Here is a 14962-nt window from a genome sequence, read left to right on the forward strand (position 1 = left end):
CTCTCTGTGGCAGCCCCTCAAATATTGGAAGATGCTATCATGTCACCCCTAGTTCTTCTTTTCTCTAGATTGGCCATACCCAGTTCCTGCAACTGTTCTTCTTATCTTTTAGTCTCTAGACTTTTCTTTAATCATCCTAGTTGCTCTTCTCTGCGCTTTTTCCAAAGTCTCAACAACTTTTTTGTAATGTGGTGACCAAAACTGGAGGCAACATTCCAGGTGTGGCCTTCCTAAGGCTTTATAAAGCGGTACGAATACTTTACGTGATTTTGATTCTATGCTTTTTTCTTTCTCCACTGTGGTGTTACAGATCCCACTAGCCACCCACAAGTTCTCAAAAACCTCTTACAAGCACCAAATGTGCTGTCCCTGTTGCCAGTTCCACTTTTGTTTTTGTTTTTATCACCTCTGTTTTGGGGAATATAAACATTACCCAATGTCAGAACACCGGAAGGAAGGACAAATTTAACATCAGCCCAGCTCTGGATGACTTAACACTGCCTGTTTCTTTAACTAGGGACAGACTGAAAACAACTTCATGGGAAAGTAACAGAGGAAAAATGTGTTGGGAGGATATTTTTGTGGTGTGGTCAGGTGTAAGTATTGAAAGGTCCTTGAATTTCCCAATAAATGGACAAATTCTGCTCTTTTAAAAAATCATTTCTATAAGTCATACTTATAACACTGTTTTTTTAAATTAAGATTGCCTGATGGTTATGAGGGGTTCACTTTGGCTTCATGTTCACCCCATAATGTTCTTTCCTGCTTGGGGTCAGGAAACATGCTGAAGGTTCAGATTAGATAAAAGAGAATATTGTAGCTGAGGGTTGACATGAGGGCTCCTTGGGGCTCTCTGAGCTTGGTTGTTTTCTTGCAGACGTTTCATGACCCATCTAAGTAATATCATCAATGTTGGTTAGGATTAGGATCACCACATTAGGATTTTATAGAGCCACGTCCATCATTTGTCTTGAAGAGAAGACCTTGCATTTCACCCTATATTTTTTTTCCCTTCATCTCTACATGATTGAACAACTCAATCACTGTGAGGGCCAAACTGAGAATGAGTCTAAAAAGCTCACCATGCTTGATCTACAGTTTTTGGTACAAACCTCAATTTATCTCCTACAGCATTTTTCTGCCCCATAACAATGAGGTTCTGAAACCTTCCTTTGCCAACTAGAAGGAGATTATGCCTAGATCATTTGGATGGAAGCCTCCTTGGACATAAACTTTCTCCAGAGCTTTAGGTGACCACAAGGAGTTTATCACTTCAATTGGGCTCAATCATCCGGGAGATAATTTCCTACAAAGACACCTTGTCCTGTTCCTCTCATTTTGAATGTCCTGATCCAGCTTTATTCTTACTCAAGTGTTTTTTTTTTTTTAAATAATGGGTAATTCCAAATCGACCCATTAGAAAGCAAGAGCAGGACAATCGGTGTGGTGTAGTGATCAAGATTCGGACTGTCACCCCAGAGATGCAGGTTGAAATTTACCCTGAGGTATGGAAGCTCACTCTCTCAGTCCAGCCTATCTCAATTAATTATTGCTGCAAGTAAAACTGTGAGGAATGAGTTCCACCTTTAGTTCCATCCAAATACTAACCAGCCCTGGCCCTGCTTAGCTTTTCTGAGTCAAGTTCAGTTGGTCGATGGAAGCAGGGAAGGCACTTTGGTGAAGGGACTAAGGCTAGAAACCGGGAGACTCTTGAGTTCTAGTCCCATCCTAGACAGAAAGCCAGCTGGGTGGCTTTGGACCGGCCACCCTCTCTCAGCCCTAGAAAGGAGGCAATGGCCAACTCTTCTGAAATCTTGCCCAAAAAAACCCTGGAGAGATGTGTTGTTGTTTTTTCAGAGAATTGCCAGGGGTCAAATCAGCCTTGATGGCACAGAAACACGCACCTGGTCAATTAAGTGCTACAGAAATCATCCAAAATAGATGGAGACCTTCAGAACTGACTTTCCAAAGTGATGGAAGTTGCAAATTAGTGGTTAGCATAATTCCCATAATAGCTGCCTTAACAATACAATAATAATGTCCACTCTTTAACAAAAACATTTGAAAAACCTTTGAGAAGCTGTACAAATATATATATATCAAAAACTCTTACTGTTATAGGTACACATGTTTATACCCTAAACGGAACAGATCCAGAAGGAGATCCAGTGACCTACGGCATAACCTTTGAGGCAGGAGCCAGAAAATACTTTGCCGTGGATGAAAACTACGGAAATGTCACCCTGATTGCAGAGCTTGATCGAGAGGTACAGGCCAGGAGGATCTGTTTCGAAATCTTATTTTCCCACGGCTTCAGGAGTGACCTCGGTGTGAATTAAGCTATATCATTTGAAAGAAGTTCCCCCTAGACATGCAAGCCGAGAATTCTTCTCCCTGTTGCAGTCATAGGCGTTAGTCCTGCTTGAGGACAGGAATGCTCAGTCTGTCTCCAGTCTCAAGTGGTTCGGGCCAAATGTACGGTTGTTGCTAAAATAAATATTCGAATGTCTCTGATCAATTCTAGAAGCCTGGTGGGCATTCTCATTTCAATGGCTCTCCACAGGTTGAATCTGTGAGAAGCATCATAAGGGCTTAGTTATGACAAATATTTGGGTTATTTTTCATGACCACCTCCTTTTGTGGAGGTAGGGTTAGGTTTAGTTTGGTCACAACAGGCTCTTCAAAGTTACAGCAGTACTAAACACACAAACATTGCAGCATTCCCCACCCCCCCCCCCGCCACAGGATCAAAATTCAAGTGCTGGGCAACTGACTCATATTTATGATGGTTGCAAGGTCCTGGGATCATATGTTTACGACCTTCTGTCAAGCAAAGTTAAAGGAGAAGCTGGATTCTCTGAACCATGTTATCTTAGCTTAACAACTGCAATGATTCCCTTACCAACTGGGCCAAGAAAAGTCACAAAATGGGGCAAAACGCACTCAGCCAATGTCTCACTTAACAACAGGCATGTCAGTCTCAATTGTGGTCATCAGTCAAGGACTACCTGTATGGAGACATCTGCCTAGACTAGGGGAGCCCTGTTGAACTCGGTTCTGGGGACCCTCAAGCCTGGCCGTTGTGAGTTTACACTGTAGCATTTAACCTGTGGGGCTGCATTGCCTATTTTCTTATTAAACCCAAAGTGAAGAGAAATCAGGGGTTTGTGTGTTATAAACCATTGCTAAAATGCACCCTTCTTGACACCCTCAGACCCAAGATGAGATCGAAGTCCTCGTTAATATTTCCGACGGCTTAAGCACGGTGAGTATATCAGTAGAAAGGTGCTTTCAATCATTACAGGTGTTTTGTTCCATGTGCTTCACACCACTTCACTTTATGCTTCACACACACACTTTAGCTGAGGTATTTTTGCACTGAATTCTCTAAAATCTCAGAAATCTTCCAGATTTTGCTGCCTGATCCCAAAACTCCTCTAAGACATTTGTGTGTTTTGCTATTGAGCTATTCTCTCCTTTAAAAGCAAAATGTGCAGATTTTTTTTAAAAAAGTCATTGACTTGAATTTTTCTCATTCATTCTGAACACAATGCACTTCCTTGAATGTATGTAACCAATAACACTTTTGGAAGGCTCATTGCTGTTACTATCCTGGTCACTTAAATCTCCAGGGTGTATTTTTCCATCTTTATACTGCAGTCCTTTGTTACTGCTGTATTTCTTTCATCCATTAACAGTAGACTAGGATGCAATAAGCAAACAAGCATGCACAGGACTGTGTGTAAGTCCCAGTGCCTGCCTGAACTGTTCCCATGTTCAACTTTAGGTGGCTGAGAAAGTCAGAATCGTTATAACAGATGCAAATGACGAGAGACCAGAATTTATCAACACACCTTACATCGTTCAAGTCCAAGAGGTTGGTGGGTTTTGCTTAGACTCTTGGGTAGCTGGAATGACAAAGCTTCATGAGGGACAAAGCTATGACACTGATATAATAGCTAGTTTGGCGTAGTGGTAAGTTGTTGGTCTAGAAACCAGGAGATTATGAATTCTGGTCTTGTCATAGCCATGAAATCCAGCTGGATGACATTGGAGCAGTTATTCTCTCTCTCTCAGACCAACCCACCTCATGGGATTATTAGGAAGCAGGTATGTCCACTGCCTTGAATTACATAGAACAAAAGTGGGGGGAGGGGATAGAGATAGGAATAGTGGGAGGAGGAGGAGGAGGAGGAGGGAGGAGGAGCTGTGTGATTGGATTTGTATAAAGCAACATATACGAGTATTTGAGAAGGTCCAGTTCTACAGGTCATTTCTGTCAAATGTTACATCATTATCATGTTTGATTTTTCTTGGGAAATTTACAGTGGACAGGTTGCTTTCCTACTTGTTTTGTGTCTCCTTTCATCATTGTGAAGGTAGTGGGGATGGAGAAGACATTACATTCCTTGTATTTGTTGGCTGGTTTCCTCTCAGTAGGACCTCTCACGGTCTCCTTCTCCAGTACACTCTTACTTAGGTAGTGCAGTCTTGTCCTTTTTTAGTCACTTCTTCCCACCTATTTTTTCTCTGACCCCTCCACCTTTGGTCACTACCTTCTTCCATCCCACCCCTTGCTATTGCTGTTTTTGCTTTCAGGCCTAATTCAACTCTTTTTCTGGATTTTCAGAACACGCCGGTTGGGAGCAGCATCTTCCAAATCGAAGCCGTGGACAGAGACACAGGCTCAGGAGGCAGCATTAACTATTTCCTGCAGGTAAAGCTGTGTTTAAGACACGGAGTCTTTGGGGTCTTTGGTTTTTATTCCACTTAGAAGGTGACCGACCAACCATTTTGGATGGCTCACAGGTTTTAAAAAGTAAGGAACAAAGAGATCAGAAGAAACGGGTTGTGAGGCTCTGGGAGAAACAAATGCACAACTTTGTGCTTGTGACGCGCTACCCCGAGACCTGGGAGGACAGCCCGGTTTTGAACAATTATCAGAACAATATCAGGGAGGAAACCAGAGAGATGATGTTCTAGAGAGGAAGCACCAGGAGAGAGAGGCGGGGAGGGAGGGAGGGAGAGAGGGGGAGGGAGGGATAGAAGGGATGCAGCTCCTAAAATTGACATTTCTGTTCAGGAGCTGAGCTCCTCTTATTCTGACGTAAGAGCAGTGTGTGTGTCTGAAAACACAGGAGTATATTGTGGATGCGGGGAGGTTAGAGGTGGCCTTTCCCCCCACTTGTGGACCCTAAAAGGACCCCCACTCCTTACCCTCAAACTATCCACTATGGACCTCACCCCATTCCTAAGAGGTCTGTAAGGTGAGTGCATAAGCGCAGAATCGTGCCTGCCTTCCCTGTCCTATTGTCCCCTTTTATTCGTACCCATTTCCTGTATTTATATTTATATTTATTATCTTGCAAACTATTGACAAATAAATAAATAAAAGTAAATAAAAAATAATGGATCACTACAAATCTAGGTTCCTGGCTTCAGGTTTTTCAAAAGGAAAGGTAAATTGCAAGGCTTTTGCAGTTTCTACTCATACAAATCCCTCGGTTCTTCCTTCCTTCCTTCCTTCCTTCCTTCCTTCCTTCCTTCCTTCCTTCCTTCATTCATTCATTCATTCAAGATAAAAATTCAAGGTAAAGAGAAGAGCCAAACTGATTTTTTTTCTTTTACCTGATGTGGGGATGAAAGAATTTTTTTTATTTTTAGCCCTGGAGCAGCTCACATATACTGTTTTTAGTGGTGGGGGGAGTATTTTTGAACGAGGGGCCACCGAGATGAGTTTATTTGCTACCAAAACTAAAAATCCAAATAAAATAAAGTTGGATGTTATCTAAACTAGTAGAATTTACAAGATAAAAACAAAATCTCAGGGCAGAATAATGTTTCTTGCCTAATTTGAAGTCTTGGAAAATTTCAAGAAACCAATTACTGTAGCATCAGAGTAGATCTAGGACAACTGATCAAGTAGCTTCTTTTGAAAGCACACAGATTTAAGGAGGATTGAATGTAATCTTCTTAATAGGAGCAGCACATAAGCCAAGCCAAATTTTGTTCATGGCCAAGACAGGGAGGAAGACGATTCATTCTTTCTCAAAAGAGTCTTCTGGGTTTTCATTCTTTTTCTGTTCCAGCAGGGTCCTCCTCACAAGCTCATCCTGATGTTTAGGTTCATATTTATTTTCTGAGGTTTCTACTGCCATCTTAGGAGATCTCTGCTTCTTAGAAACTTTCTGAAAAATGCTGTTTGGTTTTGCTTAACATTGAGTGTGATTTTCTTTCCTTCTTGCTGGTTGTATTGTAGGTTAAATTTAAAACCTGAATTACTATGTTGTGTTGTATCTTGCTTTGTTTTTGATGAGCTGAGCAGGAATAGAAGGGGAAAATTCTAAAATTAGGAAATCTGTGTTTTAATACATAAACAATAGCCCGCAGTCCTCTGTCACCAAAAAGTCCTTGCATGTGGAAAATTAACTGGTGGGATAAGGCATGTAAAGCTGTGTTTTCCCTCTAATGTTCCCCATAAATACCCAGGAATGTTGAAATGAGTTTTGAACTTGTCATTTAAGAAAAGATTAGGGATTTAAGTTTGGATTAGATATGCAAGCATTTTCCACCTTCTTCTGTTTCTTCTATTATATTTGAAAGAAAATAAAAGAAAATTCACCCAACTGAAAATTGTCCCTTTTGAATCTCAGGGTGCTTGAAGAACACTTGAAGGCTATGCAGCTTTCTTTTCACTCTTAGAGACAAATTATGATTGGCAGAAATCTGTGAATACAAGTGGACAATGAAGGAATCCAAGGTCACCAATCCTTTCTTCCTACTGTAGATCTTAGAAAAACTGGCCAGGGTGTTGGGGATCCACACAAGCATTAGGAAAGGGATAGAAAAATGAACTGGTAAACATTGGTTGTTTGGTGTCTAAGGAGATTCTCAGACATCCAGCTCATGGTTGTCCCAAAGAAGAAGCTTCTTGGATGAGAAGCAAAAAGTCTTTGTGGAAAAACAAAAGGAAGTTCAGTTGCCTTTTGAAAAAGCACCACCTTTGGGGCATTCAGTCAGTTCCATAAATAGAAGGATCTCTCTGCAGCTTACAAAGCGCCCTTGAACTCTCAATTGCCATAGTGTAAAATTTCGTTTCCTCTCTCCTGCAGAAGAAAATAACCTGCCTTGCATCTGATGTAGTGGAGAGCAGTGAAAGAATGGTGGGACATGACCCACTTCCTGATCTGGGGATTTGTGTTCCTGTTTTTGCAAAATAGAAGATTGGCAGGGTAGAAATGGTCAAAGTTTCATCCCAGAGGGCATTGACAAATCCTTTCTCTTTGGCTGCCCAAAATGACTGTGTTAATGATGTCCTTGAAAGTCAAGTTCAACTTGAGAGAGTCTTACCTTGAAAAAGGGCAGAGTCCCTCAACTTCAAAAGGAGACATCACTGGCTCCTTCTATGCAAAACCAGTTGACTATAGCCAGTGTAACATTGTCTTTCTTTCTTTCTCTCTCTCTTTCTCCCTTCCTTCCTTCTTTCTTTCCTTCTTTGTTTCTTTCTTTCCCATGTTTCTTTCTTCCAGAATATCCATACGAATAAATTTACCATAGATCGTCATAGTGGCGTCCTTCGCATCAAAACAGGGATCAACCTTGACTATGAAAAAGCAAGAACTTTTTTCGTGACTGCAGTAGCTAAGGTAAAATATATTCCTCAAAGGGCCAAATGCATAATGATATAAACCAGATCTGCAGATCATGGGACACAGTACAATTTCTATTGATAAATTGGTGATTCTGGATCTTTTTCATCCTTGAACTTCCATGAACTGCCTAATCTAGACATGTCAGTCAAAGGACACCAGCTTGAGAAAAGTTGCCTTAAACTTAGATTTCTGATGGCAACATAGATGGTCTATTCAGTTTTTGGGGAAGGGATTCAGTGACCAACATCTTCTGCAAGAGCTCCTTTCTTATATCTGGACACCAGCGTGATCCCTGCTGATGTTTGAGAAGTTCCTAAAGATCTGATTTTTCCAAGGAGCATTTGAGACTAAGCAAAGAGAAAGGGATGGTTGGTGCTGTTTGTATGAGCATAACCTATAGATTCTATATCAATTTTGGGTTGATCCAGTGGTTTATAACAATCTTGGAATTCTTTTTGCCTCCCAGGATGGTGGTGGAAAGCTTCATGGGAATCACAAGGTGTTTTCAGCCACAACTACCATCACAATCAATGTTGAGGATATTCAAGACACACCACCAATTTTTGTGGGCACACCCTACTATGGGTATGTGTATGAGGACACACTGGTGGTGAGTATTGAGGGGATCCTGTTTACCCCACCCAAAACAGTATGGATTCTGAGGGGTCCTTGGTGCTCTCTGAGCTTGGTTGTTTTCTTGCAGAAGTTTCATTACCAAAGTAGGTAACATCATCAATGCTAGAGGGAAGTGAGGTAAGAGAAACAAAGATCTGTCAGCTGAGACAAACAAGCTAACAGTAAACAGCAGCCTAATCAAGGAATTGCCAAGACTACTCCCACCAACACTGACAGGGCAAACCACTTGTACATAAACAGAGAGTAAACTTTGAGCACTGATGATGTTACCTAGTTTGGTAATGAAATGTCTGCAAGAAAACCACCAAGCTCAGAGGGTGAAAAGGATCCCACAGTTTAACCCTGAGCTACAGATATTCTCCTCTGTCAGTATGGATTCTGCAATTTGTTTCTCAAAACAAAATGGCTGAGATGTAAAGAGCTCTATATGTAGAGAACGACCCTGCAATACCTGCTGGTGTCCCTTTCTCCCCCCCACTCCTTTTAGCCGGCTGCTTCAGCAGAACTTTAGAAACAACAGAAGAGCACAGGTAGATTCTGCTAGGACAGGAGGTTGAAAATCAGTGAGCCATTGTATTGCAAATTAGAAATGACCTTGATATGAAAGAAACATTGAAGAGAAACTTGGGGAAGCTATTATATAACCCATGGTTGTCACCAGCATGAAAAAGAAATAAGCATACAGGATACAGAATAACAGAGTTGGAAGGGACCTTGGAGGTCTTCTAGTCCAACCCCTTGCTCAAGCAGGAGACCCTAGAGACCATTCCAGACAAGTGACTGTCCAGTCTCTTCTTAAAAGGCTCCAGTGATGAAGCCCCTACAACTTCTGGAGGGAAGCTGTTCCACCGGTTAACTGTCCTTACTGTTAAGAAGTGTCTCCTTAGTTCTAGGTTGCTTCTCTCCTTGATTAGTTCCCATCCACTGGTTCTTGTCTTGTCTTCTGATGCTTTAAAGAATAAGTTGTCCCCCCTCTTCTTTGGGGCAGCCCCTCAAATATTGGAAGACTGCTATCATGTCTCCTCTAGTCCTTCTTTTCTCTAGACTGGCCATACCCAGTTCCTGCAACCGTTCTTCGTCCATTTTAGTCTCCAGGCCCTTAATCATTTTAGTTGCTCTTCTCTCCACTCTATGCAAAGCCTCAACACTTTTCTAAACCGTAGTGTGGTGACCAAAGCTGCCTGCAATATTCCAAGTGTGGTCTTACTAAGGTTTTAATGCTGCTGGGGAATTCTGGGAAGTAAAGTCTTAAACTTGCCAAGTTTGAAAAAACTCTGAGATAGACAATAGAAACAGAAGGGAGAGGATAAAAATGATATTTAAAAAAATTGCCTCTTTCTGCAATGAATTCACAATGCTCTCATACATGAAACAGACATGGACATGATCTAATTGAGCCCAGAATGTAATTTTATTTTTACTTCCAAGCACATTCCTCCACGCTACTACAATCTGCAAAACTGGAAAAGAGAATGAATAGCCCCGTCCAACTGCAGGATTTAGTCTCAGCAGACAGCCAAGTCCAACTTATTGCTGCCTATGAGATTTTGGTTAATCCTGTTTTAATTTGCAAGACTACAAATGGATTTAGAATCAGCCAAGAGTCCAGGCCAGTGTGTGAATTGGCTCTGGAGTTTTATTTATAGCCGATTCCTCTTCCTACTTTTTCTTATCTTGTGTTGCAATCATTTCTATTTTGTGGCACCGTATTTTACTGTACATATTATGATAGTTTTGCCAATCAGATGGCAAATTTCTGGGAATACTGGAGGTGTCTTTCTTCCACTTTGTAATCTATGGCAATAAAATGTGGCAAGATAATAATTAACTTAATATAACTATTAACCAGTGATCTGGAAACACCCTAATAACGAAATAGGGGACTTTGAAGCGGAAACCACTGAAGAAAACAATGCAATTAAGCATTAATGATCTCTGAGGAAAAATATTTTTATTATCTATTGATAAGATGTGAATACCGAGGTGCTGATATCTCCAGGACAAGCAAGATAGACGGTCATGTTTTCTTGTCACGTAGTTCAGAAACACATAAGCCATCATCACATGTGTAGTGAAGAGCAATTAATCAGATGCAGGCTGAACATATGAGAATCAAGGTTGGCTATTTAGAAAACAAAAGCACACCCTTTCCAGTGTTGATCTGTTCTTTCTTGAAGAACATGTTCACCCAGCCTAGGCAGAAGACTGAACCATCTCCAATTTTTAATTCAGTATTTGGATAGTTTCCAGATTAAAACATAATCAGGCAAGGAGGCACCAGAAGCCCTCCAGGTTTCTTTTTAGACAAATAGAAAAGTACTTCAGTTGCCTAAGCATTTCAGGAAATTTAAGATTTGCAGGATTTCATGGCTAGCTCTTCAAGGCAAAGCAGTGGAGATGTTTTATGTCCACACAGACACTTCTGCATGATCCTGGACCTTCAGATGTCTCAACTGGAGTTCCATCTCATGTAGCATCTGATGATCCCATATTGGATTGAACATTGAAAGCTAACATTTCAACTGGGTTAAAAGTAGCCTAGACATATCTAGAACATACAGAAATATTGATAGCCATCTTGAAACCCAAATATCAGTACATTGATCTTTGGGTTTTAATACAATACAACTCAGAACACTCAGACTGCCCAAGGATCTTTTGAGACAATTCTACAGAGGAATTATTGAGTCTGTCATTTTTCCTCTGTAATTGTCTGGTTTGGCACAGCAACCAAATAAGACAGACCCAGATTCCAAAGAATAGTTAGAGCTGCAGAAAACACAATTGCAACCAGCCTACCTTCCATTGAGGACCCAAATTCTATATGAGCCAGAAAGAGGGATGAGAAAATATCTATAGACCCCTCATATCCTGGACATAAACTGTTTCAACTACTCCCTTCAGGATGCTGCTACATTGCTATCATCCTTCTCATCTTCCCTACTACCTTCTCCTATTGGTTTCTTATGATTTATCACTTGCTGTTTGTATCTTATGATTATGATTGTACTTTGTGATTTATGATCTATGACTTATCATTTTGTTGGTTGTATATGTACACTGAGAGTTTATGCACCAAATTCCTTGTGTGTCCAATCAGACTTGGCCAATAAAGAATTCTAGTCTAGTCTCCTTCCAAAAAATTGCAAGTTTCCCCTCCCCTGTGATGCCCCATCCCACCTCCTCAGAATAAACAGCTCTGGTCTTATCTGGTACGATCAGCTGTGGTCATCTTCCCAGGTCAGCTCCCCCTCCCCATTTCCCACAAGTAGCTTCACAGGGGTGGATTGCCCCAAATTCCCCCCCCCTTCCCCTTTGATGGCAGGATGCCAGCAAGGTGCCAGGCTGAGGATGGAGATCCTGACAGTTAGGCCTCTTGATACAGATTTTCCCTTCCTTTTTCTCCCTAGGGATCGGAAGTTATAACTGTGGTTGCCATTGATGGAGACAGGGGAAAACCTAATGACATCTATTACAGCATTGTGAATGGTAAGTGGTTGGTGTAACTGGGAAGACATAACTGAGGTAGTCAGAGGAAGGAAGAGAGAAAACCTTGACAATACCTATCAGAATGATTTCCCAGGGAAACAGCTGTAAAATATTCTGAAAATGTTTTTGTACACATTGCCGATTTGCACTTGCCCAATATTTGACCTCATACGATTCACCAAATCCCCTGCATTGGTGTGTTGTGTTGCTTTATATGCTTCTTGTTGAATCACAAACTCAGCCATCAGCCTGGAAAAATCAAACCACTTTTAGGAAAAAGCAGTTGTTGTTGTTGTCATGAGGGCTTAACTTTCTGACTCATATCCCTTCACAGGTTGGTTGGTTTGGGGGGAATTAGAAGACATTCATACTTGACATAAGGATAATTTCAAGTTGTTGCAAAAAGTGTGTGACAGAGTGTGTGTTTCCCCTCCCCACTCCAGAAATGTGCATAGGAAATGAAACTTGTGAAAGTGAAATCTTCTCACTTATCTTCATGAGACATGTTCTCATGGCTGGGAGGTATAATTATACATCTGCTAATTAAAAATGTTCTCTCTTTTTAATCAGCTTATGCTTCACATAGCCAATACTTTGGCATTCCAAGGTGGGGCGTAGATCCTTAGAGTGGGCTTATAGAGAGATCCAGGGCAATTTTATACACAAATTCTGCTCTTTTAGACTTCTGTTGTTATTGTTCAGGAGGATCTTCAATGCTAGGAATATCTCTGATTCCCACATTTCAAGGGACTGCAGCCCTTGGAAAGCTTGCCACCGAATGGCCCAGTTCCTGAAAACCGCAGGTGCTGCAGTGTCTCACCTTTTTAAGCATGATGCACTAGAAAAATGTCAAAGTGTGCTTAACATCATCAACACTACAAACACTCCCCAACTCCAGCCCCAACTGGGCCAGTGGGGGGTATGGAAAATCACAGCTCTTCCTGCGTGTGAATCAGTCAAGCTTATTTTGTCTCCTCACTGTTTCTATTTTCCCAAAATAGTAAATTCATCCTCTGCCCACCAGACTGCTGATTCTTTGGGGACACTGCTAGGCACAAAAATACACATCCCAATTCTCCTCCAAACACATTGGCACATTTTCTATCCTGTAGTTGATGCTACATCACCTCCCTACTACCAATTTGGAATTCTTGTGTCAGAATGTTAAAAATAACTATGTCTAGTTTAACGGAAAGAAGGACTAGGGGTGACATGACTGCAGTCCTCCAATATTTGAGGGGCTGCCACAAAGAAGAGGGGGAAGGTCATCCTATTCTCCAAAGCACCTGAAGGCAGGAGAACAAGCAATGGATGGAAAGTAAATCAAGGGGAGAAGCAACCTGGAACTAAGGAGAAAATTCATGATAATGAGAACAATCAACCAGTGGAACAATTTGCCTCAAGAAGTTGTGGGTGCTCCAATGCTGCAGGTGTTTAGAAAAAGATTGGACATCCATTTGTCTAAAATGCGTAGGGTCTCCTGCTTGAGCAAAGGGTTGGATTAGAAGACCTCCAAGGTCTCTTCCAGCTCTTTTTTGGTCCTTTCTCTGGGAGGAATAAGAAAATTTCTTGATTTCCCCTTCTGAGCAAAAGCCACTGCCCACTGCTGATTTAGGGCCAGGTCCATCTCCCCCATCCCAACAGAAGCTCTGAGAGAGACAGAGACAGAGACCCATTTAATTAATCTGGACCAACAGAAGTTTGTAAACAGACTCCTACAACAAATTTCTGGGTGTTCTAAACTCAAGACTAAATCTTGATCCTAGACACATTTCTATTAGATGTTGTTCTAAAAGTAATGGCACCATGCAAGACTGAAATCTGTAGTTGGAGAGAGAGAGAGGGAGGGAGGGAGGGAGGGAGGGAGGGAGGGAGGGAGAGAGAGAGAGAGAGAGAGAGAGAGAGAGGAGAGAGAAACAGGGTTTATTATTCATACCCTCACTTGCGTTTGAGAAAAGGTATCTCTATCCTAAATTGGGTTTTTAGAGATGGTTTTGCTTATCGCTCTCCAGGGTCCTGAAATCTCTTCCTTTCAGCTTACTGAAATTTAAAATGTATATTTTAAATATACACATTTCTTCTGCTTTATCCAGAAAGACATTGAACAGAAAAATATGTTTTTGGAAGAATAAGGATTGGAAGGCATGTCCATTTTATCATCACAATAACCCTAGACATTAGATAACTTCTGAGATCCCTTCCAATTCTCCAAATAGGAAGGCCTTTGGTGAAATCCATGTAACTTCATTGTTCTGTGGTATGACCCCCATCCAAAGTCATTAGCTGCTGTACTCAACTAATTGTCTCATAACAACAGGATTGAGTGACTCTTCTTTCTAGAAAACTAAAATTTCCACAGGGCTAACCTTGCATATCTCTGTTCTTCACAGGAAGTGAAGGTTCATTTGAAATAAATAATGCAACAGGAGCTATTTCTGTTGTTAAAAGCCCAACTAAACTGAAGAAAGAAGTATATGAACTGAAAGTCCAGGTACTTTGTCTTACTTTCTCACCATAAACCTATGGTCTTGCCATGATTGTGATGGATTTATATTGTGCAGAATTTCAACATCTGCAAAGATAGCACACACTTTTCCCCAGAGAACTGAAACATCAAGAACATCAGTCCACACTGCATCTACCAAAAAGATAATTGGCACAACAAAACCCTGATCTTATTTAATCATGACCCCAGAAATTATGGAATAAATGGATAAATTTGTTCAGGTGCATCTAAAGTAGGTCAGGAAAGTGTTACAGCTAGGTTTTAGGAAACAGCACAAGCCTAAAAAGAAAGTCACACAGCATGTTAATGATGATGAAATCACTCCAGGACAAGTAAAAAAAAAATATCCCTATTTTCAAGACCCCAGTTCTAAGGGAATGCGCAGTCAGAGACATGTTGAGGTAATGAGATATCTATTTTGCAGCTTTCAACTTAAACAGTGTGTGTGATTTTGAGTCAAAAGAAGAGGAAATAACATGAAAGAGACTTTGTGTGTGAAACAGAAAATAATGATGGTTTGATTATTAGAAAAAATAATAGACGAGAGAAAAATGAAAGTTATCTTCTAACTGTAAGAGATCAAATTAAATTTCTACTTACAATATTAAAGAAGACTGGAAGTCATTTCTTATTTATTTTTTCTGCATTTTTGGCTTCCTTCCCTCATTCCCTCCTTCTC

The 14962-nt window shown here is 40.9% G+C and overlaps 1 protein-coding gene across 3 annotated transcripts in view; it reads left to right on the forward strand.

Annotated features, from left to right (window-relative positions):
* CDHR1 (cadherin related family member 1) overlaps positions 1–14962 on the forward strand; it is a 34127-nt gene that overhangs the window by 4254 nt on the left and 14911 nt on the right. For all 3 annotated transcript variants that reach the window (XM_026672735.2, XM_087963964.1, XM_087963963.1), the window contains 8 exons: positions 2122–2267; positions 3215–3265; positions 3788–3877; positions 4631–4717; positions 7530–7646; positions 8119–8262; positions 11699–11777; positions 14168–14268. In XM_026672735.2, coding sequence (XP_026528520.1) covers positions 2122–2267; positions 3215–3265; positions 3788–3877; positions 4631–4717; positions 7530–7646; positions 8119–8262; positions 11699–11777; positions 14168–14268 — 815 coding nt within the window. The remainder of the gene's footprint in view (positions 1–2121; positions 2268–3214; positions 3266–3787; positions 3878–4630; positions 4718–7529; positions 7647–8118; positions 8263–11698; positions 11778–14167; positions 14269–14962) is intronic.

This window comes from Notechis scutatus, chromosome 4, assembly GCF_049901735.1.
Source record: "Notechis scutatus isolate UNSWTSFEM ecotype Mainland chromosome 4, rNotScu1.2, whole genome shotgun sequence".
Taxonomy (NCBI): Eukaryota; Metazoa; Chordata; class Lepidosauria; order Squamata; family Elapidae; genus Notechis; species Notechis scutatus.